The sequence below is a fragment of the Perca flavescens genome, chromosome 12 (assembly GCF_004354835.1).
Source record: "Perca flavescens isolate YP-PL-M2 chromosome 12, PFLA_1.0, whole genome shotgun sequence".
NCBI lineage: Eukaryota > Metazoa > Chordata > Actinopteri > Perciformes > Percidae > Perca > Perca flavescens.
The window spans coordinates 112,260-135,604 of record NC_041342.1 but is presented as its reverse complement, the minus strand read 5'-3'; the positions used below and the strand labels follow the sequence as shown (position 1 = coordinate 135,604).

Sequence of the window (23,345 nt, the reverse complement as noted above, 5' to 3'; positions counted from 1 at the left end):
GTAAATGCATAATTTTCTGTCTGAGCTAAACCTTCATTGCAACTTTATGACCTCCCGTAACACTAACCCCAAGCCCTTTACGACAGCAGGTGTGGTAAAAACACAACCACTTTTGTCCAACACGGCTGCTAGAAAAAACACAAACTGAAAGTTACATGTAGCTACTTTAATTTTGTATACTGATGGCTTTAATGTGCCTCTTTCTCTGTCTTGTACACATTTATGGTGTGCGTGTGTGTGTGTGTGTGTGTGTGTGTGTGTGTGTGTGTGTGTGTGTGCGAGTAATGGGTAAGGGTTAGGGTTGGGGTTAGGATTTTAATTGCATAGCTTTGTTGGGAAGGGATGGGGAGACTGGTTTTAGGATGTGGGAATGAGTGAGCCTATGTTAATTTTATTGATGCAACTTTACACATTTATCTTATTTTAAATTAGGTGTGAGTGTTTGTAAAATTGTATATTCTGATGTTTTGTATTTCACTTGCATTGAATATTTAGTACTTTACCTGTCCAGGGACTACAGGTGGAAAATAGCAATTGGGCTACAACCTGGTACAATGCATCTGTCCTTGTTCTCAGACAAGGTTAATGTTTAATTGTCCCTGTTTAGATAAAATTACATTACATTACTTTATATATGCTCTTTCTACCAAAACTATTCTGGTCAGGCTAAAAAAATATTTCAATATGGGTACAAGTTTGAGAACCATTGTCATAGAAGACTATTAGCCTCTTGGTCTTACTATTTTGCCCTACTAGTTATTATTGTATATTCAATTCAATTCATTTCAATTTTATTTATAGTATTAAATCATAACAAGAGTTATCTCGAGACACTTTACAGATAGAGTAAGTCTAGACCACACTCTATAATTTACAAAGCCCCAACAATTCTAATAATTCCCCCAAGAGCAAGCAATGTGACAGTGGCGAGGAAAAACTCCCTTTTAGGAAGAAACCTCGGACAGACCCAGGCTCTTGGTAGGCGGTGTCTGACGGTGCTGAATGTACGTGAACGTGATAAGGTAATGGAACATGCCCCATAGTGAAAAGTCATATCAGGATGTTCCAATAGTTCATCCATACGGTTGTAAAACTGCTGCAATAAAATACGCACGGGACCATACAGTCTATATTACTGGGAAAATGATATTGCACTCACATGTCACGTTGGAGATTTTTCCTTCTACTCCAGCAGGCTTCCGAGTGGTGAGTATAACAACCTTATCACTCACTTAGGTGTAAATGGTTTTCTTTCAGAGGTTTCCTCTGTAGACTATTTTTTATTTGTCATTTTTTGTGACAGTTTGTACAAGTCATGGCCCTCCACTGCCTGGGGTTTCTTAGGTTACATCTACACTAGTACTTTTCCGCTTAATAAACAAATATCTTTTGCTCTGGGGTTGCTTTGTATTCTGGACAGGCACAAATTGAGACCTTTAGAAACAACGTTGCACGTCAGTTAGTCTTATCTGTTACGTAGGCTTCACCTTGTATATTGTATAAGTGAATAAAATAGCCTTGCCAGCCTACCTACTGGAGTTCCTACAACTACTGAAGCTATGAACTTAGAGAAATGTGCAATTTATTTTTCATTACAGACTTTGTGGACGTGTAGCAGCTGATTTATCTTGGAGATGTCTCCTGTGGGCTTGTATTGCCTTCTCTTTATCTCTGTCTTGGTGTGTTACTGGGTGCCAGCAGGCTGCTATGCCAACGGCAAGGTCACAAAAGTCTGTGGCAGCATGGAACCCCACCATAGTGTCCCCGGTCAAATCGCTCACAGCCCCTACAGCCTAGAAACCAACAGCATTAAGTTCAGTCCCGGAGATCAGATCAAAGGTACCTAAGAACTGTGACAAGTCAGTTGTCAAGATTAGCTGAAATGTTTAACCCCATCACTGCCAATGCATGCACATCGATGATAAAGCCAGTACGCCATAAAGAAGAAGCCAGTGAACATAGTCTTTTGTAATTGTAATAAAATAAGGGATCAAAAATAAATAAAACTTTGACCAAACTAATCATATTTAAGACTCCATTGAATATTTAACTCTGTCAAAAAACAAGTCCTACTAAGTTATTAATTTAAAATCAAATGAATTGAAATTATTGATGTTGTTAATTAAAGTTCTTTTAATTTTTTACTTTTGAAACATCATTTTCAGTCACCCTTTTCGGAACATCGTATTTTGAGGGCTTTCTACTTCAGGCCAGAGATGCAGCCAATAAGAGCTTGGTATCCACAGTTGGCACCTTTACCCTGACCAATCTGAACAAGACACAGCTGCTCACCTGTAATAAGCACCAGGTGAACATATGCACATATCATATTCACATAAAGACACACGGTAGTTGAAGTACTATGTGTAATAAGTAATAAATAGTACAAACATATTTGATCACAAAATCAACATACTCAGATAAGAAAAATAAACACAAAACCTGTGTGTGCGTGTGTGTGTATGTGTGTGTAAATGTGTGTGTGTGTGTATGTGTGTGTATATGTGTGTGTGTGTCCAGGGTTCAGCAGTGAGCCATACGAGTGATGCCAGACAGACAGAGGTTGTTGTCATCTGGAATGCTCCTACATATGCTCCCAGACAGGTTCAGTTTTTGTGAGTTTATAAAAAATTCTAAAATTTTATTCAAAGCTATTCTATTGTTGAAAAGTGGCCACTGTGCTAACAAATTATGATTCTGCTATAATTTGATACGTGAAATAATAGCAGAAAAGTATTATTAGCACAAGTAGAGCAGAGTCATAAAATCAACAAACTGACTCAGCAATTAAGTCAGTTAAACAGCATTGAGTGTTCTTAGCATTATTAGCTAATGTCACTTGATGTAAGTGAGCTCTGCCAGACACATGTGAAACTAGCTCATTTAGCAACCCCTTGACTCTGCGTTGTGTCATGTTGGCGAATGGATACATTTCTGAGTTGCCACTTTCTGTCTGAACAGTTGGATCAAACCAGGCACTGGGTATATTTCTCATGCAGTTGCACAGTAAATAATTACATCAAAAATAGGAGAGTAAAAAATATGTACCTGAATAGGAAAATAATGATGACTGACTGTCATACAGTTACACTACAGAAGATCAAAAAGTTATTTAAAGTATAACAGCGAACTGGGTTGCACTATATTTTATGTATATACAGTATACTTATACATGTTCCACTGTAATGTAATACATTATTTTCAGTGGTTACACTTTGTATTAGCATTTTAATTACAACACTAACATGTTCATACATGGGATATACGTATCTTACTCTCATGATTTAATTTTATCAGTTACACCTTTGTTTGATACGTCAAAATGTCTGCCTGTTTCCGGTGACATGGCGGCAGCTTGAATGAACTCCCTCAGGAGACCTCCCGAAAATATTTAATTAATCTGAAATAACCTACTAAAGAGTGAAAATGTTCGTCGTTATAAAATAAGGAATGAATCTTCGTTCGGGTGGTGCAGTGATGGACCTTGATGAATTTCAATCTAAGCAGAAAACGAAGGAAAAAAAATCTGCAAAAGACAAAAACGTGAGATTCAGCAATTGTTTGGTGAGCTAAAAGACTCTTTAACCAAAGAATTTAAAGAACTGCGAGTCAATTTGAAAGAGTTTCGCCAAGACACTGAACGAGATATTAAAACAATAATGCAGCAAACAGCAGACCTATGCAAAAATCTGGAGTTGACCGAAAATAGAGTGGATCTGCTGGAAGCCAGAGTAAGCAGTCTAGATGACTCGGAAATTAATAACCAGAAAAAGACAGACGTGATAATGTCTCGGGTTGAGGAATTGACTGAACAAATGGATTATCTGGAAAATAAATCCAGACAGAACAACGTCTGTATCTATAATGTGGCTGAGGAAAGCGAAGGCCCAGACATGACGGCTTTCCTTAGAAAGCTGATTTAAAGATGCCCTTGGAGTTCCAGGAGATGTTAATATTGTGAGAGCGCATCGCATTTCTAAAGAGCGACAAGACTCTGCACGACCTATTATTGTCGCCTTTTTGGATTATGACACAAAAAGAAGAGTCCTGCAAGCAGCCTGGAGCAAGAAAGAGGTGAAGTTTAAGGACACAAGGTTTTTCCTCGATCATGATTTTACGTATAAAGTAAGACAACAGAGATCGATGTACAAATCTGTCAGAGAGCAACTGAAGATTCAGGGCATTAAGACACATATTCTGGCACCAGCAAAGTTGAAATTGTTCAATAACGACGGAACAACTACAATGTTTCCCAACCCTACAACTGCAATGAAGAAACTGGAGGAGAAAGGCTTATACAATGCAGGCAGAGGAAGATGCTAAAGCATGTGGATTAATGAATTGGAGACGGCCTTCTTTATTTATTTTTTTCTTTTCTCGCTTTCATTCTCTTTCTCTCTTTTTTTTTTGTCCACCAGGGGGGGACAGTTTGGACAGTTACAGTTTGAAACACCTTCTTAAAGGGCCAGTACACCCAGTAACACGCAGTTCTCCAAGTTAACCGTTGAAGTATCCCACGAACGCCAATCAATCAAGTTTTTGTCAGATGCTCAGTTTCTGGCACGCCATTCTTTGAAAAGGCCCATTAAGAGGTAGTTTAACCTAATGGACAACAGCAAAGATGAACACTTGTTGGGACAACAGGGACATGATTAATGGTCCAAAACTCCACTGCACAGACCGCAGAGAGAAAAAGTTATGAGGGGTAAACTTGAGGTACGAAGGTACTAATGTGAATTATGTGGAAATACGATTGAAGATTGTGGTTATGGTATGATCTTATGTTTTATAACTGTTTAAGTTTAGACTATTTGATATGGTTTTGAAGTTAGCAGGGTTTTACAGGAGAGGGAGGGAAGGGTGGGGGGGAAGGGGAGGGAGGGGAAAGGGAGAGATAGAGGGGAGATAAGGGGAAAGTAAAAATACCTCACCATCTGTATAAGTTAGATTTTTTAAAGTATAATTGATTATTGATTGTAGTTTATTTTATTTGAGATGAAGGGAATGGGGGTGAGGGTAAAGGGGTAGAAACTAGCAGTTAAAATATGGAAAAATTAGATAGAATTATATGTAAGGAAATAGATAAGATATATTGAGTTCTTATATATTAATTTTGTAGGAAATATGGAGGTAATATAAAGTAGGTAGTATGAAGTAGGTATAAAGTTAGAAATGAAGGGGGGGGGCTATCTATTACAAGCTGATAAAATAGGGTATGTACATGCTTACATTGTTGGCTGACACCCTGATCTTAAAGATGTTCATAACAACAGTCACCTTGAGATATCACCCTGTCGTGGGGTGGTACAGATGGAACCTAATTTTTGTGTGTAGGTTTTTTTTCTTTTTCTGTTCTTTTTTTTCTTTTTTATGTGTAATTTCAATGACAGTTTCATGGTCATCACACAAACACACACACGTTTTCAAACCTCAAAATACATATAGGTGTGTACATGTAGGCACATATACACACACACACATACACTTGCAAACCCCTATATCTGCCTATACTATGATGTAGAAGTAAACCAGTTTTATATACTTAGGTTAAAACAAAGAATAATTTTTTTCAAGGTTTATAGAATGTTTATTTTAAGGATTTGTAGTAAACAAAATGCAACAGAGAAAATCTTTAGTAGTCAGCCCATAGACCTATCAGATGTTTCATGTGCACTTTAAAGATAACATCCTTGAATGTTAATGGGATAAATAATGTCATAAAAAGAAAAAAAAAATATGTTAGAGATGGAGAAAGATAAAGCGGACATAATCTATTTGCAAGAAACTCACTTGAAAAAACAGGAACATGAGAAATTAAAGTAAATAACAAAAAGCCAGGTTTATTATAGCTCATATAACTCAAAGCAAAGAGGAGTAGCCATAAAAATTAAATCTCATGTAGTTTTTGAGATAGAAGATTGTTTTACAGATAAAGAAGGGAGATATGTCTTAGTGGTTGGTAAAATAGAAGGAATGGATTTTTCTCTTCTAAATATTTATTATCCACCTGATATTGGTCCTGAACTTATGATACAATTGATAGATTTATTAGTTACAAACACAAAGGGAGTTGTGATATTGGAAGGGGATTTAAACTTGGTGAAGAATTCAAAATTAGATTCATCAAGCACTAAGTTACACAGAGCAGAGAAAAATTCCTGTGTATTGAGGAAAGCATGTTTAGAAATGGGGCTCATAGATATATGGAGAGAGTTACATCCAGATAAAAAAGAATATACTTGCTACTCTGGGAGACATTCAGTTTATAACAGGCTTGATTATTTTTTTATGTATAAAAATAATGTAACATTAGTTAAAACATGTAATATTAGTTCAATAAACATATCAGATCATGCAGCCATCTCCCTCATAATAGCATTACAGTCCAGTAAGGGCAAGTCCCTCTGGAGATTAAACAATTCACTTCTGCTAGAAACAGAGTTTATAGAAAAAATTAAAACAGAACTAAAAGTTTATTTGGAGATAAATGATACAGAAGAAATAGACCCAATTACATTATGGGAAGGTGCCAAAGCTGTAATGAGAGGACATATCATTTCGTATTCTTCAGCCAGGATAAATGCAAGACGAGCACAACAGAAACAGTTAATGGAGGACATAAAAGCAATAGAGAATAGACATAGTAAGACAAATAGTAACAAAGACAAGTTAGAACTAAAGGAAAAACGAATAAAATTAGAAAAAATACGTATATTTGAGATTGAAAAGCTAATGAGGTTTACAAAGCAAGAAAGTTATGATAGCGGGTCAAAGTCCTTAAAAATAGTGGCTTACAAACTCAAGAATCAAATGAAGAAAGTACATATAACAAAATTAAAGACGGAACAAGCTGAAATAATAACTGATAAGGATCAGATTGCGGAAGAATTTGCTAGTTATTATGAAAAATTGTATAGGACAGAGGTAAGCGTAGATAGAGAAGATATTCAGGCTTATTTGAGAAATCTTGAGCTACCAAAAGTAACACAAGTAAATAATGCAATGTTAACAAAAGCAATAACAATACAAGAGGTATACAAGCAAATACAGGGATTGAAAAATGGAAAATCTCCAGGTGATGACAGTTTTACAAATAAATTTTATAAAGTTTTTAATGATCAAGTAAGTCCTTTATTGGTTAGAGCATATAGGTATGCATTGGATACAAGAAAATGGGTGCAAACATGGGCATGATCTATAGTAATACTTACACATAAATAAGGGAAAGATGCCACGAAATGTGCATCATATAGACCTATATCATTACTTAATACAGATCATAAAATAATATCAGCAATATTAGCTAATAGGTTAAAAAAGGTAATGATAGATATAATTACTCCTGATCAATGTGGTTTTATTCCAGGAAGGGTTTTGGCAGATAATATCAGAAGAACACTGGATAAAATTGATTATGCACAAAAAAAGAATAAAGATCTTCTTTTGATGACATTGGATGCTGAAAAAGTCTTTGATTTAGTTAGCTGGCCTTTTTTGTTTGAGGCAATAAAGAGTTTTGGTATGAATGAAATATTTTGCCAATGGCTGCAAGCACTTTATAGTAAACCGATTTCAATAGTTATAACAAATGGTACTCTGTCAAGGAGATTTGCTATTCAAAGAGGAACAAGACAAAGAGATCCTCTCTCACCACTCCTCTTCGCAATGTATATTGAGGTGCTGGCAATAGCCATAAGACATACGCAGATATTAAAGGGATAAAGATAGGGAAAGAAATACATAAATTAGGGTTATATGCAGATGATATAATGATTTACTTAACATCACCTGATCTTTCAATGCAACACTTAATGCATGTGATTGATCAATATAGCACAGTTTCAGGATATAGAATAAATGTGCATCTATAACTATTGGAATATGTTGAAACAATATTTCAAAAATTGTTATAAATTTAAATGGGACACAGAGCTTGTAAAATATTTAGGTATTTACATAGGCACAAATTTGGAAGAATTATATAAAAACAACTATTATACTTTAGAAAGAAAGATAAGACAGGATTTAAACAGGTGGAAACTAATACCAGACGGGATATATAGTAGAGTGGAGACAGTCAAAATGATGGTACTCCCACAAATTCTTTTCCTATTTCAAGCATTACCACTTAGGCTACCAGACACGTATTTTAATACATGGAATAAAATGATTTCATTTGGAATAATAGAAAACACGGAGTTATATTTAAACTATTAACTCAACAGAAAGAGGGAGGAGGTTTAGGTGCTCCAAATATACAAAATTATTACTATGCAACACAAATTTTAACAATAATGAAGTGGATGAAATGCGATACAGAGGTAAAATGGATAAGCATAGAGAGAGAGTTAACAGCAGGGTTAATTGGAACATTGCCCTTTTTAAGAAAAAAGACACAAAAACAACAGCCACAAGTATTTTGTATTGAGAATACCATAATGAATTGGAGGCAACTGTGCAAACGATTAAAAATACAAAGTAAGAATGTTCAACTTAGAGAAATGATTCATGACCCAGATTGTATACCTAACAGAACAGATAGGATCTTACAAGGGTGGGCTAGTAAGGGATTCATTTCATATTCACAATGTTTTACTAAAAATACAATGGACACATATGAAGCCCTGGTTTCTAGATATGGCTTGGAGCAAAAACACTTTTTTAAATATTTACAGGTAAGGAGTTACATTAAACAATATTCAGAAGAGAAAATGGGAAATTAATTACTACAATATTTGGCAGAAAATAGAAATAAAATGCACAGGAAAACTTTTAGGTGTTTATAAAATATTGCAAAAACTAACAAACGTGGAGAGTAAAGCAAAAGAAAAATGGGAAAAAGAATTATCCATAAATATTTCAGGTGAGGCTTGGAGAGATTCCTTAAAAGATAATTTTAAAATAACTCAGTCAAAACATTGGAGAGAATTTGCTTGGAAAATAAGTCAGAGATTTTTTATTACACCTCATATCATGGGAAAAATGTCTCCAGCAGCAGGAGCTGGTTGCTGTAGAGAATGCGGGGAAAATAAAGCAAATCATACGCATATATTCTTTACATGTCCAGTAATAAAGAGCTTTTGGGAAGCGGTAGAAAAGGCCATGAAAGAAATTATAGATATTAAAGAATCCCTGACATTAGAAAATTGTTTAGGTATTAACATACAATGTAAGATAAAAGCGAAGGATCGAAATATTTTTAATATGCTACGTCTTACTGCACTGAAACAAGGACATGGAAACAACCAAAAGTACCAGAATTATATCTATGGTATAACACAATAGAACAAGTATTAGAAATGGAAAAGCTGACTTTCATAGCTAGTAATAGCTTAGAAAAGTGGAAGAAAATATATCCCAAACACATATTAGATAAAATAACGAAGTATTTCAATAGCTTGATATAGGTTGTAGTGCATCCACACGCACACACACACACACACACATACACACATACATATACAAGAGCATACACAAGCACACTGGAACGCGCGCACACATGCACGTACACACACTCACATACATATTAACGTCTTTTTCTTTTTTTTTATATATATATATTGTTTCTTGTTTTGTTTTTCTAGTTTTGTTTCTTTTTTTATGGGGTTCTTTTTGTGTTATTAAATAATATAAGACTGTATAAAATTGAAGTGCAAAAGGAAAAAATATATAACAACATGTGATTGGATATGAAAAGCACTACAATAAAGTAATGAAAAAAAATAAAAAAATGTCTGCCTTAAGAAAGGTTTAGGCAATATCCTGTGTTAAAGTGGGAATTTTGGTATACAGATGGACGTACAGAAAAGGCAACTGGATAAACAAAATCTACAGGGCTCGTCCTATGGGACTACAAATATCCACTAATATTAGCCATTTGTCAAAAATGAAAATGTAGTATCTACAATGTACAGGGTTCATCCTCTGCGTAACATTACAATCTTTATTTAATTTAGATTTTTATTTATAATGGAAATTTTAATGACCAAAAGGTGTTTTGAAAAGTAAATGTATGCTCATTAAAATACATGTTTGCTTGACAGTGAAATCTTGACTTTATTCTAAAGATTTCTACATTACTTGACAGAATGTGCCACAATGAGTGTTTATCTATGGCTATATTTTCCAGTGTGACTGTAGTGAAACACTACAATCTATTTTGGGTGAAGCTGCCTGGGCCAGTCATCTCTCAGGATGGTGTTACTCCCCACCCACCTCAGTGGGGCACTACGCCGCCTCCAGTACAACCTACAACCACAGCCTCCATCCTGCCTGGGCTTGTGAGTGTCACAACATTTGGACTTCTGACTGTGACGGACTTCTGACTGTGACAGTGATTTCTTGTCTGAACACGCAGTAATCAATAAACTCCTTCCCCATCTTACACCTTTAGTTTACCTCTGAGGGATGTGGCCAGTCAAAATCTTGCCTGCTCGATCCTCCAGGCTGTGATCCAAAAGATCCTCATTGTTTCTTCCTGTCCATGACTACAGAGGGACCAGACAAAACGGTTTGACTTTTAACAGTACTGGTACAATGAAAACAAGTAAAGGTGCTACTTTAAGCATTTTAACATCAATGGATTTTGATCACATTCAAACTGGGACGCTGTGTGTTACCAGAGTGCATTTTCCAGATAATCTGCTGGATTGCCTTACAGCACAGAAGAACAGAACAGAAGAACCTATTTATGTTGCCAGTCTGTTTCATTCTGTTTTGAGTTAAAGGTTTACATTTGCCATTGAGGCTATAGTTTTTAATGATGTGCTGGCGGGGATGCTGTTTTACCAAATTATAAATATCACTAAAACAATGAGGGGGTGTGTGTGTGTGTGTGTGTGTGTGGGGGGGGATAGAAAGGTAGTGGCAGAAAGCAAAGTCCATCTCTCAAAATATTGCAGCTGATCTATCTGATTTGAGATGCTCTGGAGCATATTACCTACTGAATCTTTATCACTTTTATCTGCAGTCTATGATATTTGAGCTGAGTGGCCCAGCTGAGGGATACATTGCCTTTGCACTGTCCTGGGACAAATGGATGGTAAGCTAGTCTCTCAGTTTAACACAACATTCTGCATTAAATATTTATCTTCAGTAATCAGAAAAATACCTGCAGCTGTACAGACATTTTTGTTATGATCTATTTACCAACATGTTACTACTACATACTGTATATATTTACGTGTGTGTGTGTGTGTGTGTGTGTGTGTGTGTGTGTGCTCAGGGTAATGACGATGTGTATATGTGTGTAAAAGATGGGGATAGAGTATTGGTGAGTGCTGCCTTCGTCAGTGGACGGACACACCCTGAGGACCAGTCTGAGGTGAGAAGTGAAAATTCTTTCTGAATAAATCTAATGTAAAATAAATGGGAAGAACAGGAACAGAGAACATTGAAAACTACAGAAGATATCAGTGAAAAAAAATAGACTTTAATGCTTTCCTTGATTTCCCAAGCAGGGCACCTGCAGCTGCAGGGGGCGCCGATTTGCCAATTCCCCACACAGTGAAATTATAGCATAGATAACTTTTTTTTAAGTTCTAGTGCCACCCCCCATGTGTCATGAAAAAATGCTGCCCTGGGCAGCTGCCCGGTTCGCCCGTGCCAAAAAACGCAACTGGGACTAACTAACTAGTTTATTTAGGAGAGACCTCATTTTAGGTAAACAATTATTTATTGATGTGTGCACAGTAAAAATGATAAATGAGAAAAGTATTTGGCAATATCGTGACATAATCAAATTCCCATCGGGACGTCATCATATTGTAAATGGGGTCGAGAAGCTGTGAGTATTATAGGAAACCCCACATGGAGTCTAGACACTGGTGGTGATGGTGATGAATGAAGAGGATGCTGTGATCTGGATTAATGAGAAGAGGATTAAGCTCTGGTGAGCTCAGACCTGGCACTGTCAATTATGAACTGGAAGAAAACGGGGTGGAGGAGGGTCACGACGATTCACGCTGAAATCGTTCTCCGAGAGCTGACAGAAACTAAAAGTAAAACTATTGACAGCAAGAATGTGATTGGCTGATAAAGATTGTGGCTATGCCTTGGTGGTTTAATTAAAAGAGTAAATGTCCCTAATCAGCTGATATTGTGATGCAGGAAGAGAGGAGAGTGAGGTGAATTAGAATGAGTGAGTAACATAAGATAGTCTTACTGGCTAAACTTACTCTAAGCTTCATTGAAAGGGTACGTATTGTGTGCATAGTCTTTTTTATATTTTAAAGAGGACTAAGGCCACATGTGAAAAATGTATTTGAATTCTGACTTTATTCTCAGAATTCTGACTTTTTTCAAAGATTTCAGAGAAAAAATAACTCAATACATTTTTTCACATGTGGCCCTAATCCTCTTCCGTATATTTGTATGTGGACCAAAGCACAGAACACAGACAGGATGCAGATAAAGATCCATTCATCCATCCATTATCTGGGGTCGAGGTTAAGAGTCAGTATAAGTGGGGGTCCAGGGCCTTGTTGGTGAGGCTGACTGCAGAGGGGAAGATACTGTTTTTATGGTGTGAGGTTTGGGGTCCTGATGGACTGCAGCCTCCTGCCAGAAGGGGAGGGGTTAAAACAGTTTGTGTTGGGGGTGAGAGAGATCGGCTACAATCTTTCCTGCCCACCTCAGCATCATAGAGGTGTACAGGTACTGGAGAGACGGCAGACTGCAGCCAATTACCTTCTCAGCAGAGCGGGTGATACGCTGCACTCTGCCCTTGTCCTTATCAGTGGCAGCAGCACACCAGATGGTGATGGAGCAGGTGAGGATGGACTCAATGATGGCAGTGTAGAGGTGCACCATCATTATCTTTGACAGGTTGAACTTCTTCAGCTGCCACAGGAAGTACATCCTCTGCTGGGCTTTTTTTGATGAGGGAGCTGATGTTCAGCTCCCACTTGAGGTCCTGGGAGATGATGGAGCCCAGGAAGTGAAAGGACTCCACAATGTTGACTGCGGAGTCAGGGTGATGGGGGTGGTGGGGCTGGGTCCTTCCTAAAGTCCACACCCATCTCCACTGTCTTCAGAGCATTTAGTTTCAAGTTGTTCTGACTGCACCAGGTCACCAGGTGGTCAATCCACACCAGAGATGAGTCCACAACGCTGCGACAAAGTAAATTTAATACTGTAAACTCCGGCTCCATTGTCCCCTCACTTGCAAACAAGACCCCAAGGTACTTGAACTCCTTCACTTGGGGTAAGGGCTCATTTCCTAACTGGAGTAGGCACTCCATCAGTTTTCTGCTGAGAACCATGGCCTCAGATTTAGAGGTGTTGATCCTCATCCCAGCCGCTGCACACTTGGCTGTGATCCAGTGAGTACTGAAAGGTCACAGACTGATGATGCCATCAGGACCACATCATCTGCAAAAAGCAGCGATGAGACTAAGCAGATGAAGTTTAAGCAGGTTTATTGTGATGTTACTGTAGACAGAGATGGGTTGGAGAGGGGAAAGACTGGAGAGCGCCATGCTGGCGTGGCAGGCAGAGGAAGCTGGGGAGTGATTGTTGGCAGGCAGGCAGACTAATGAGCAGACAGACAAACAGAAATCCTGGAGCACAGGAAACAAAAAAGCATGAACTTGATTAACAAGCACACAAGGAAAATAATATATTTATCTAAGATTATACAGCTTGGCCTGAGCATATAGCTACCATTGTGACTGGAACACACAATCTGGCACAAAGTGAGAGATGAGTGAGGGTTGATATGCTGGAGAGCTAATTGCAGGCAGGTGTGTAGGAAGAAACCAGGAGACTGAGATGAGTTTCCATTCACGTATTTCTATGCACATTGAAGTAACCCTTTAAAAAAACTGTATGTAAACAACAAAATTTGATAAAACTTTGTCAATTGCGCAGAAATGTTTTCATGATTGTATGATGTTTTGTTTGTCATTGTGGAAAATGAATTTAAACGCTTTATGACATATGGAAACTTCTTTGCCAAATAAGTTATGAGGTAGCGAACATTTAACACACATGACTGATCAGCTTTTTCTGCTCTCGTTATGCCCATGCCGAGATGACCAATACTATCTAACATGAAAAAACAATTCAAACAAATTCCTGAGAACCTCTTGATATTTTTCTGAAAAATTGGTTGGATGGCCACTTCTTTCGTAGTTTAGCCATTAGCATCAACTTTTGACCAAACTTATGGCCACCTAATGGAAACATGCCTAACTCAGATTTCATTTTTGCAACATTTCAAGATATGCTTAAAATGAGCTTGACAATTGAATGGAAACAAGACTACAGAGAGACAGAGGGGGGAACACAGGAGACATAAGAATGTGGGAAACACAAGAGAAAAAACAGGGGCACGGCCATGGCCATAACGGAATATGTATTTTAAAGGAATAGTTATTTTTATACTTATTTGCTTCCTTTCCAAGAGTTGAATTAAAAGATTGATATTAATATTATTTCCATATGTGAACTAGGCAGCTGGAGTCAGGACGTGGTTAGCCCTGCTTAGCATGATGACTGAAAGTAGGGGAAATAGCTAGTCTAACATCTATTAAAGTTTATTTTTATTGCTTTAGTACTATTATTGCAAGTAAGTGGTAAAACCTCACAACTCTTAATCCAAAACTCAAAGCAAATCATCAAAATGGCTTGTTTTTTTAACATGTAATTACATGTTCAATTGACTAAGTACAACACACAGAATAACACAGTAACTTTTTCACCACACCTAATCAGTGTCATCAAAGACAATACCTTTCATATAAAATAATGATCTTTTACAATGCAATGCTCACAATACTTTTGATATGCTTTTCTTCTGATTTGCATACATACATTTCACCAACATTTAACTTTACATTTTAACTTAATGGTTACTGTAACACATATGGAACTTACTGATTAAAGATTTGAATCTCATATGTTTAATCTGTACACATACAGAATTGTAAAAACGTCAATTTATGGTTTAGGTAGAGAAGCGAAATAGAATGATTTCTTGACTAAAACCAGCAATAGCCAGAAATACTGCATGGGCTAGTTGTTTCCCCTCTGCTTCCATTCTTTATGCTAAGATAGGCTAACCACATTATCAGTACTTTAAAGGTGTGTAGGATTTAGTGGCATCTTGCATGAGGTTGCAGACCGCAACCAAATAAAACATGCCAAATGTGTATGAGAACTCCGGTGGCCAACATGAAGACGCAAAGGGCCCTATCTAGAGCCAGTGTTGGGTTTGTCTGTTCTACCTATAGATATGTAAAAGGCTCATTCTAAGCTAACATAAACAGTTATTGATATCATATTCCATTTCTGCCAATAGTTTGCCCTAAGTCCTATACACTATGTAGCAGGACAAGAATGGACCAGAGTCAGGTTTGCAGTGAAAACCCACTAAGGTGGGTGCTTTATTTTTCTTGGTGCAGCAAAGTAAGCAGTGCAGTGGTGTGGGCCCCTCATGATGTTGCTGGTGGGACATCCTCATGAACACAGGAGGCGGGGAGCGTGGTAGTCGGTCCAGGGGGGGTCCCTCCAAGATGTCTGGGCGAATCAGGGAGATAGTGCGTCTGGAGTAAGCATTGCGGTGGTGTGGGCCCCTCATGATGTTGCTGGTGGGCCGTGTGGCACCAGGGCTTTGGGAATTCAGCTGCGTAGGCGAGGTGCTGTGGAGGGGCTCACCAGTGAAGTTGTGCACGGCGTGGACTAGGGATGGCTGAAGTGAAACTGACGTTCCGAAGCTTTGTCGAGATCCCGAAGCGCAGATGTTTCGAAACACTGATTCAAAGCGTGATTCAAAACACCCATGTCACGTGACTACGGCTAAATGAAACATCGGAGTGTTTCACAAGTGTTTCAACAGGTGGCATGAATCAGCGTTTGATTGACAGGGTCGGGAACACACAATCGCACATCAGTATAAAAGTGAAGTCAACGCATCTTGACCTCATGGGTTTTTGTGAGAGGAGTTTGATTTTGAGATAGCGGATTTTTGGTGATATAGTGACATTCATAGTGCGAGTTGTTTAGTTATATTTAGGCTTACATTTAAATTTACACATTGACTGATAGGCTAGAGACAGACAGAGTATACATAGTGACACATTAACATATTGATAGGTAGATACATATATAGATACACAGATAGATAGATATATAGATATAGATAGAGATATATAGATATATAGATATAGATAGATAATTAGGATTGAAATATAATAAACTGTTGGGACATTCATATTTTTGAATAAAAATCTATAAAGAATTGAGACATTGTGGCTTGATTTCTTTTATTAATATTCTTTTGTCATGACCAAAATAACATTATGCACAGTGAGGAGCCTACAGGTTACAAGCTTCACATATTAGAAAAATACAATAATAAAAAATGGCTCATTGTCAAGGTTGTTTTAGATCAACACCTGCAAGTGACCACTAGGTGTCATCGTTGAGACAGGTGTCGGATTGTTTCGAAGCCTCGACACAATATGGCACATTTGCTTCAACGGTTTCATTGTTTCACGAAGCCTCGATCTGCCCACCACTAGTGTGGACAGGAGACCTTGAGTTCCCGTGCAGATTGGTGGGTCCTTTGGCTCCAGTCTTCCTTGGCTTCAATTTATGGGCTTTCTGGGTGCAGGCGATAGAGCAGTGGTTAGTTTGAAAGGCAAACACAGACTGACTTGCCTTGGTTGGCGTGGCTCCTTTTGTCCTGGCCTGACGAGGGCCAACGAGTGGCAGCTTGAGGCGGTGATTAGAGGTTGCCAGCCGAGCCTTGTTGTCAGCTGGCTTCTTGGGCATGGGCTTGTTGACACCTGGGGAACCTCACGGATGGCAAAGAGTACATAAGGGAGGAAAAGGTCCCAGTTACGTCCATCCTCATCCACCACTCGTCGGAGCATTCTCTTTAATGTTTGGTTGAAGTGCTCCACAAGGCCATCTGTCTGGGGATGATAGACAGAGGTGTGGAGGTGATGGACCTTCAGAAGAGCACACAGGGCTCTGGTCAACAGAGACACGAATGGGGTACCTTGGTCAGTGAGGAAGTCCTTTGGGATTCCAACGTGGCTAAAGAGCATGAAGAGCTCCCGAGCAATGTTTTTGGATGTGGCTTCACGCAGGGGCACAGCCTCAGGATACTGAGTGGCATAGTCCACGATGACCAGGATGTACTCGTGTCATCAAAGGTGCATCAATGATGGGAAGGGGAACGAGCAGACTTGGAGGAGGCATGTGAGGTGAAGTGCGCTGACAAGTGGGGCACCGTTGGCAGAAATTCCTCACCTCAGCTGTCATCCCAGGCCAGTGGAACCAATCCCTAACTCGGGCTTCTGTATTTTGGGCTCCCAGATGGCCAGCCATTGGATGGGTATGGGCCAGGGTCATTACAACATCAATCTGTGTGCGGGAAACAACCAGCAGATCCCGACGTTCACCTCGGCGCATTGCACTGTAGTAGAGGAGTCCATTGTGCACCTTGAAATACTGTTCTGGGATGGTCCTAGGTCGTTGCTCCCCTTCAACTTGCAAGACCTTCTTTCCCGGCCCACCCCAGGCATCAGGGAAACCAGGCCAGTCACGGCCGACCTACCAATAAAGGCCAGGAACCGGAGGCATCTTGAACAAACACCCAGGTGGCCATTACTTCTCGGACATCCTCATGAACACAGGATGCGGGGAGCGTGGTAGTCGGTCCAGGGGGGGCTCCCGCCAAGATGTCTGAGCGAATCAGGGAGATAGTGCGTCCGGAGTCGAGTAGGGTTTGGACGGGTTGACCCTGAATGTACACCAGGCGGGTGGGAACCTGTGCTGGTTGGGAAGCATGTATAGCACAGCCAGCAAGCCATGTCCTGGCAGGGGAACGAATGTCAGGGTCTGTAGGCATGGGCTCATCTGACAGATGACGGATTGTGGGGGAAGGACAAGGAGGGGGAACCCCTGTGTCACATCTCTGGGGCCTCATTGACGTGGCCCCTCAGTCACTGGGACCATCACGCATAAGGGCCTTAGTAGCAATCGCTCATTCCGTGGCATCAGCCATCTGAGCAGGGTTTTCGGCAGCAGCCGGGCTCACAATACGGCGCTCTGACTTAGGGAGGGCACATAAGAAGCGATCCATGGTTACTCGCTCTGTGATCTGCTGGACATTCAGTTGATCTGGTTGGAGCCATCTCTGGGTATTACGTATGAGGTTAGTCATTTGTCATCAAACTTGTATGTCAGGTGAGTAGGACCAGGACTGATACTGCTGGGCGGCTGCTACTGGACAGAGACCAAGCCGAAGCAAAATTTCCTGTTTCAGAGTGTCATAGTTCCATGCATCGGGCCAAGGCAAAGTCTGGTAGGCTCATTGTGCTTCACCCGTAAGGTACATGGCAAGGATATCGGCCCAATTAGCACAAGGCCACCGCTCCCTCGTGGCAGATTTAAAACAAGGGCAGACTGCAGCGTATTATCTGGATTTTCTCTTAACTGGTAAATGGCTTATGCAATAAATGCTGATGGAAACGTTATTTACTTAATAAATAAGGAATTGCGATGACGTTTTATGTTATTTTAAGGTTGCAAGCCGCCATAAAATGAAAAGGTTTTAGGTCATTTCTGCCACGTATTTCTGCTTTCTTTGTAGACATGGCAGGTGTCAAGAAAGACAGATATAAGTGGACAAGGAGATGAAAGACTTTAAATTTAATAAACAATTTGGGCAAAATGATTGGTGAGAATGTCTTCTGTAAATGTTGGATCATGTAAGTGTATTACTTAAGGTGAAAACTGTAATCTATCTTTTACACTACGGTAGCATATTACTTTCAGTATCTTGCATTGTTTATTATTGTATTTGCTGGTATTTAATGTGACTAAACTGAAAAGATATAATTTTTTTGTGTTTGGGGGATCTGTTACGGCCACAGGAAACAAACACAACTTAAATGTGACCATCAACATATTGAAAAACACCAAACCCGGGGATTAGTTACTTAACTATTGATTAAACCAAAACTATGGAAGTCTGGAGGTCTGGCCAAAAAGAACAAAAGAAGGGAAGAAGCCTGAGCCAACCCATCAAGGGCTGTCGGCCCGAGAACTTCTCCCCCTAAATTAAAAATTAGTAACTAACAGACACAAAGCTGTGAAAACTAAACTACCAGACCTCCATCCTCAAAGCAATAAAATACAAAAGAAGACAACAGAAGACAATGGTGATCAGAGCTGCTTCAGTCTCAGAGACCCGATTCCTGGGCGTTTCTCAATCTGTGTTCTTCTATGGACCTTTTTCACAGCAGACATTTTGACTTGTCATAGTAGGAAAAGCACAGCTGACATTGTTAACCTTAACGATGGCTCAATTCCATCAAGTTTCCCAGTAAGCTATTTCAGTGAGTCAGCATGCACAATACCAGGACCTCTCCTAAGTGGAATGTAGCCATCATTAATGGTTTTGAATACACCTGTGCTTTTCCTACTATGACATGTCAACATGTCTGCCGTGAAAAATGTCTATTGACTTGTGTTCTTGTGTCTCTGTGAAACGTCATATTGTGTTGCCAAAGAACTGTCCCAATACACAAGTTCGCATTTCACCAAGAACAGTTAAGATTCCCGGAAATGTTCTTGACACATCCATTTTTTTGTTGGTAACTTGTATGAACTTGGCAGCACCCGTATCCCAACATTCATTTTGGCATTCAACGAGGGTCTGGTTTCTGGTACATAGACAGACCAACAATGGGACAATTTTCGCCATCTTATTTATCATCAGATTTCGAATATAGGCAGTCTTGCGAAAATCGTTGCCAAATTGACAATTTCTCAAATTGTTAACTTGCGAGTTCATTCTTCCAACAACAACCAGCAAAACTTTCTCCCCAAGAACACAAGTCCGTTCTTTGCATTCTTGAGATTAAGAACCAGGCCCTGTCTCCCAGCCTTCCTTATGTACAGGGGCGGGGCCACACAAAAAAAATAATTTAAGTAATATGTTTGTCTATGTATGCACCATCACCAAGGCAAATTCCACGTAAGTGTAACTTATTGTGGCAATAAACCCTTTTCTTATTCTGATATGTGTGTGTGTGTGTGTGTGTGTGTGTGTGTGTGTGTGTGTGTGTGTTTGCATGTTTGCAGTCTGTCCTCTCCTCAGTGTCATGGCGGCTGGCAGACGGATATATTCAGTGCAGGTTAAGTAGACCAGTCAAACTGACTAATCAGAAAAGAGCCCTCTATGATCTGGACAAAGACTACTTTTTGTTTCTAGCCAACGGACATGCTCAGTACGGTAAGAGTATGCAAACACACCTTGGAAACTGAACCCATTCACCCTTGCAGCCAAACTGTGTCTAAAGGGGACAATTAATGTCCTTATCAATCTGTCGAAGCTTTATTATGTCACATGACAGTTTGCTCTGAGAATGGTGTCAGGATGTGATTAACAGGAAATTATCAGCACATAAAGTACAGGCTTATCCACAGTTGGCTTTTTCTAACACTCAGTAGTTAATGGTTAATTGGCCTTTCAAGATTGAAGTGATTTATTAATGGATTACACAAATGCTCACTTGCTCACAAATTCTCACTAGAGAGAAAATGTTATGAAGAAGCTGCAGTTTGAGTTTAATTATAAGTAGCACTTTATTTGAATTTTTTGAATATGTTTATTTGCACAATAAAATTAATGTTTAATGAGCAATTACAATTACAAGAGTCCTATCTACAAATCTACAAACACAAGTAAGCACTGAATTTATAAAAACTAAGGTTGGCTACATAAAACAAGAAAGGCATAAAATAAATTACAAGAATACAGATAAAATGAGAATGTGTGGACTTATGATTGAGTAGTTATGAGAGATAGGAAGGCCAAACAAAATCAGATGTGAATAGTTCAGATCCATACAGACAGTTAAGGTCCTAAGTCTCTTTTTTTAAAGATTATTTTTTGGGGGCTTTACCTTTTATTTGACAGTGACAGTGGATTGACAGGAAAGGTGGGAGAGAGATGGGGGATGACACATAGCAAAGGGCTGCAGGTCAGACTCGAACCCGGGCCGCTGCAAAGGACTCAGCCTAAATGGGGCGCACGCTCTTACTGGGTGAGCTAGAGGTCGCCCCATAATTTTTGACAGAATTTGACTTAAATGCAGTGTTGACACAACTATTCCATAGCTGTGCTCCCCTGTATCTAATAGAACATTGACAAAGCCTAGTATGCAATATTGGAAGGTGTAAATATTTGGCATGTCTTGTATGTAATAATAATAATAATAATAATATTATATATATATATATATATATATATATATATATATATATATATATATATATATATATATATATATATATATATACTGTATATCTGACTTCAAAAGGTCTGTGACTCATAGACTGACTATTAGTCAGTAACATTGAAAACTTTTATGTCCCACTTATGTTGAATGTACCAGGGGAAGTAGTTTGTTAGTAGTAGTTTATTAGTTTGCTGACATATATATAACTAAAATTGTATCTCTCCTCTAGGTAAAGTGTGGAAACATAGTCAGCAGCCATTAATCTCCAGCCACAGAAAACATATCACTGGACCACCAGAGATCCTCAGAGGCTCCCGGGCACCCATCATTATGAAAATGCATGGTTTGTTGAGTGCTTGATTTAAACATTTAGGTCACTGGGTGTCTGATGCAGTTAAACTAGCCCAAGGATATGTTTTCTAAGCTTAACAAGTTTTCATTCCATTTCTTTTCTCTATGAGTTATTACAACATATGTAAAATATGTAAATGTAATCATAATCAAATTTCTTCATACACAATCAATGATGCACACATGGCCAAGTGTCAGAAAATACATTATTAGATAATTATATACTCAGCAAGAAAAGCAGGGCTTGACATTAGCACCTGCCTACCGGCCTAATGTGGGTAGAATTCGGCAGTGGCGTGTAATACAGGCACTCTTACTAGCCACTTTGGCAGGTGCCATAAAGGCCTATTTATATATATATACAGTATATATATATATATATATATATATATATATATATATATATATATATATATATATACATACATATATATATATATATTATTGTAACACTGGTTGCTGAAGTACTGTGACACAGGAACACAGCTATGATCTAGTGTACCACTGGGGCCCATCTGCCCCCAAGTTGATCCCTCCAAACCAGGAAGATGCGGTGATCCCATAAATTATCCCCCAGAGCTCCACTCAGTGTGCGCATGCTACAAGAAGGGTTTAGCTGAGGCAATGGTTGCATCTGTGGGAGAAAAACATTTTGACAAGAGGTTTGTAAAAGAAGTAAAGAGAGCGTTCAGCAGGACAATAGACTTTTAAAAAAAAGTTTGCTCTTGGCATCCCGCTTCTCGTCACCAGGGGCCATTTGCCGTTAACACATGAGTCCTCACTCCAAACCACTTTCAATTAATATTCTACAGCTCTGCACTACTTTTGCAATAAGAAGTTACTCTTTTTATGTCTGTGTCAAAATCGGTTACATGTTTTCATACAAAAGGATATGGCAAGCCCTTTGAGCATCAATTCCATATCTTTGATATCAGACGTCAGGTTGCTCCACTAGTTGGCTTTTTGTCAGTACTAGTTGAACAAAATCTTTTACTTCTTACTTGTTTTCAGCAACTAGTGGAATATAAGCCTTACTAGAGATGCAGGGCACGCGCTAGTAGCACCAACGTCCAAACTAGTCAGACGCACTAGTGGTCCTGTGAACCAAATAAGTAACACTAAAAGTCTTACTAGTTAACTAGTGTCCTCCATAAGCTCTGACATGTTAACTAACAAACATAAATTCCGGTTACTTGTCTATTAGTAAGCTACATGTCTAAAATGTTTAATAGTTAGGAGGAGGCGGGGCAGGGACAAGGGCTTTCTGTTGGCTCTCCAGTGAGAACTCCCTAAAACATGAGGAGCTTTCTGTGTTGATACCTTAATACGCTATCCAGAGGAAAACATGATCCTTTTTTATATTAACCACAATGAAAAAACATAGAACATTTTATTTTCTATTTAATAATTCTCTGCTTGATGTATTTTTCCTTTTTGACTTTTTCACAGTAGCCTAAAACACAAATGCAATCATTGTTTTTTATAAATCATGAATTATAGCATTAGGACAAAAACATCATACTACTTCATTTTACCTCAAACTGCTTTTGTTTGGCTCTTTTGAAATGAATAAGCTTTTGCTGTTGTGATATTTCAAACGTATTTGAACATATTTCAGCAACAAATGCCATATGATAAATCCCTGATTTTATGGGCTCCTCAGTGTGAAATATGGTATTTATGTAAAGACATACTGTTTACAGGGACAAAACAAGACAGTCAAACACATGAGAC

The 23,345-nt window shown here is 38.8% G+C and overlaps 1 protein-coding gene across 1 annotated transcript in view; it reads left to right on the top strand.

Moving 5' to 3' along the window:
* Positions 1–1,742: 1,742 nt before the first annotated feature.
* frrs1a (ferric-chelate reductase 1a) overlaps positions 1,743–23,345 on the top strand; it is a 34,742-nt gene continuing 13,139 nt past the window's right edge. Inside the window, exons 1-9 of the mRNA XM_028593021.1 lie at positions 1,743–1,839; positions 2,166–2,308; positions 2,521–2,615; positions 10,130–10,310; positions 10,394–10,510; positions 10,970–11,041; positions 11,225–11,323; positions 20,101–20,251; positions 21,490–21,603. Of these exons, the coding sequence (XP_028448822.1) occupies positions 1,743–1,839; positions 2,166–2,308; positions 2,521–2,615; positions 10,130–10,310; positions 10,394–10,510; positions 10,970–11,041; positions 11,225–11,323; positions 20,101–20,251; positions 21,490–21,603 (1,069 nt within the window). The remainder of the gene's footprint in view (positions 1,840–2,165; positions 2,309–2,520; positions 2,616–10,129; positions 10,311–10,393; positions 10,511–10,969; positions 11,042–11,224; positions 11,324–20,100; positions 20,252–21,489; positions 21,604–23,345) is intronic.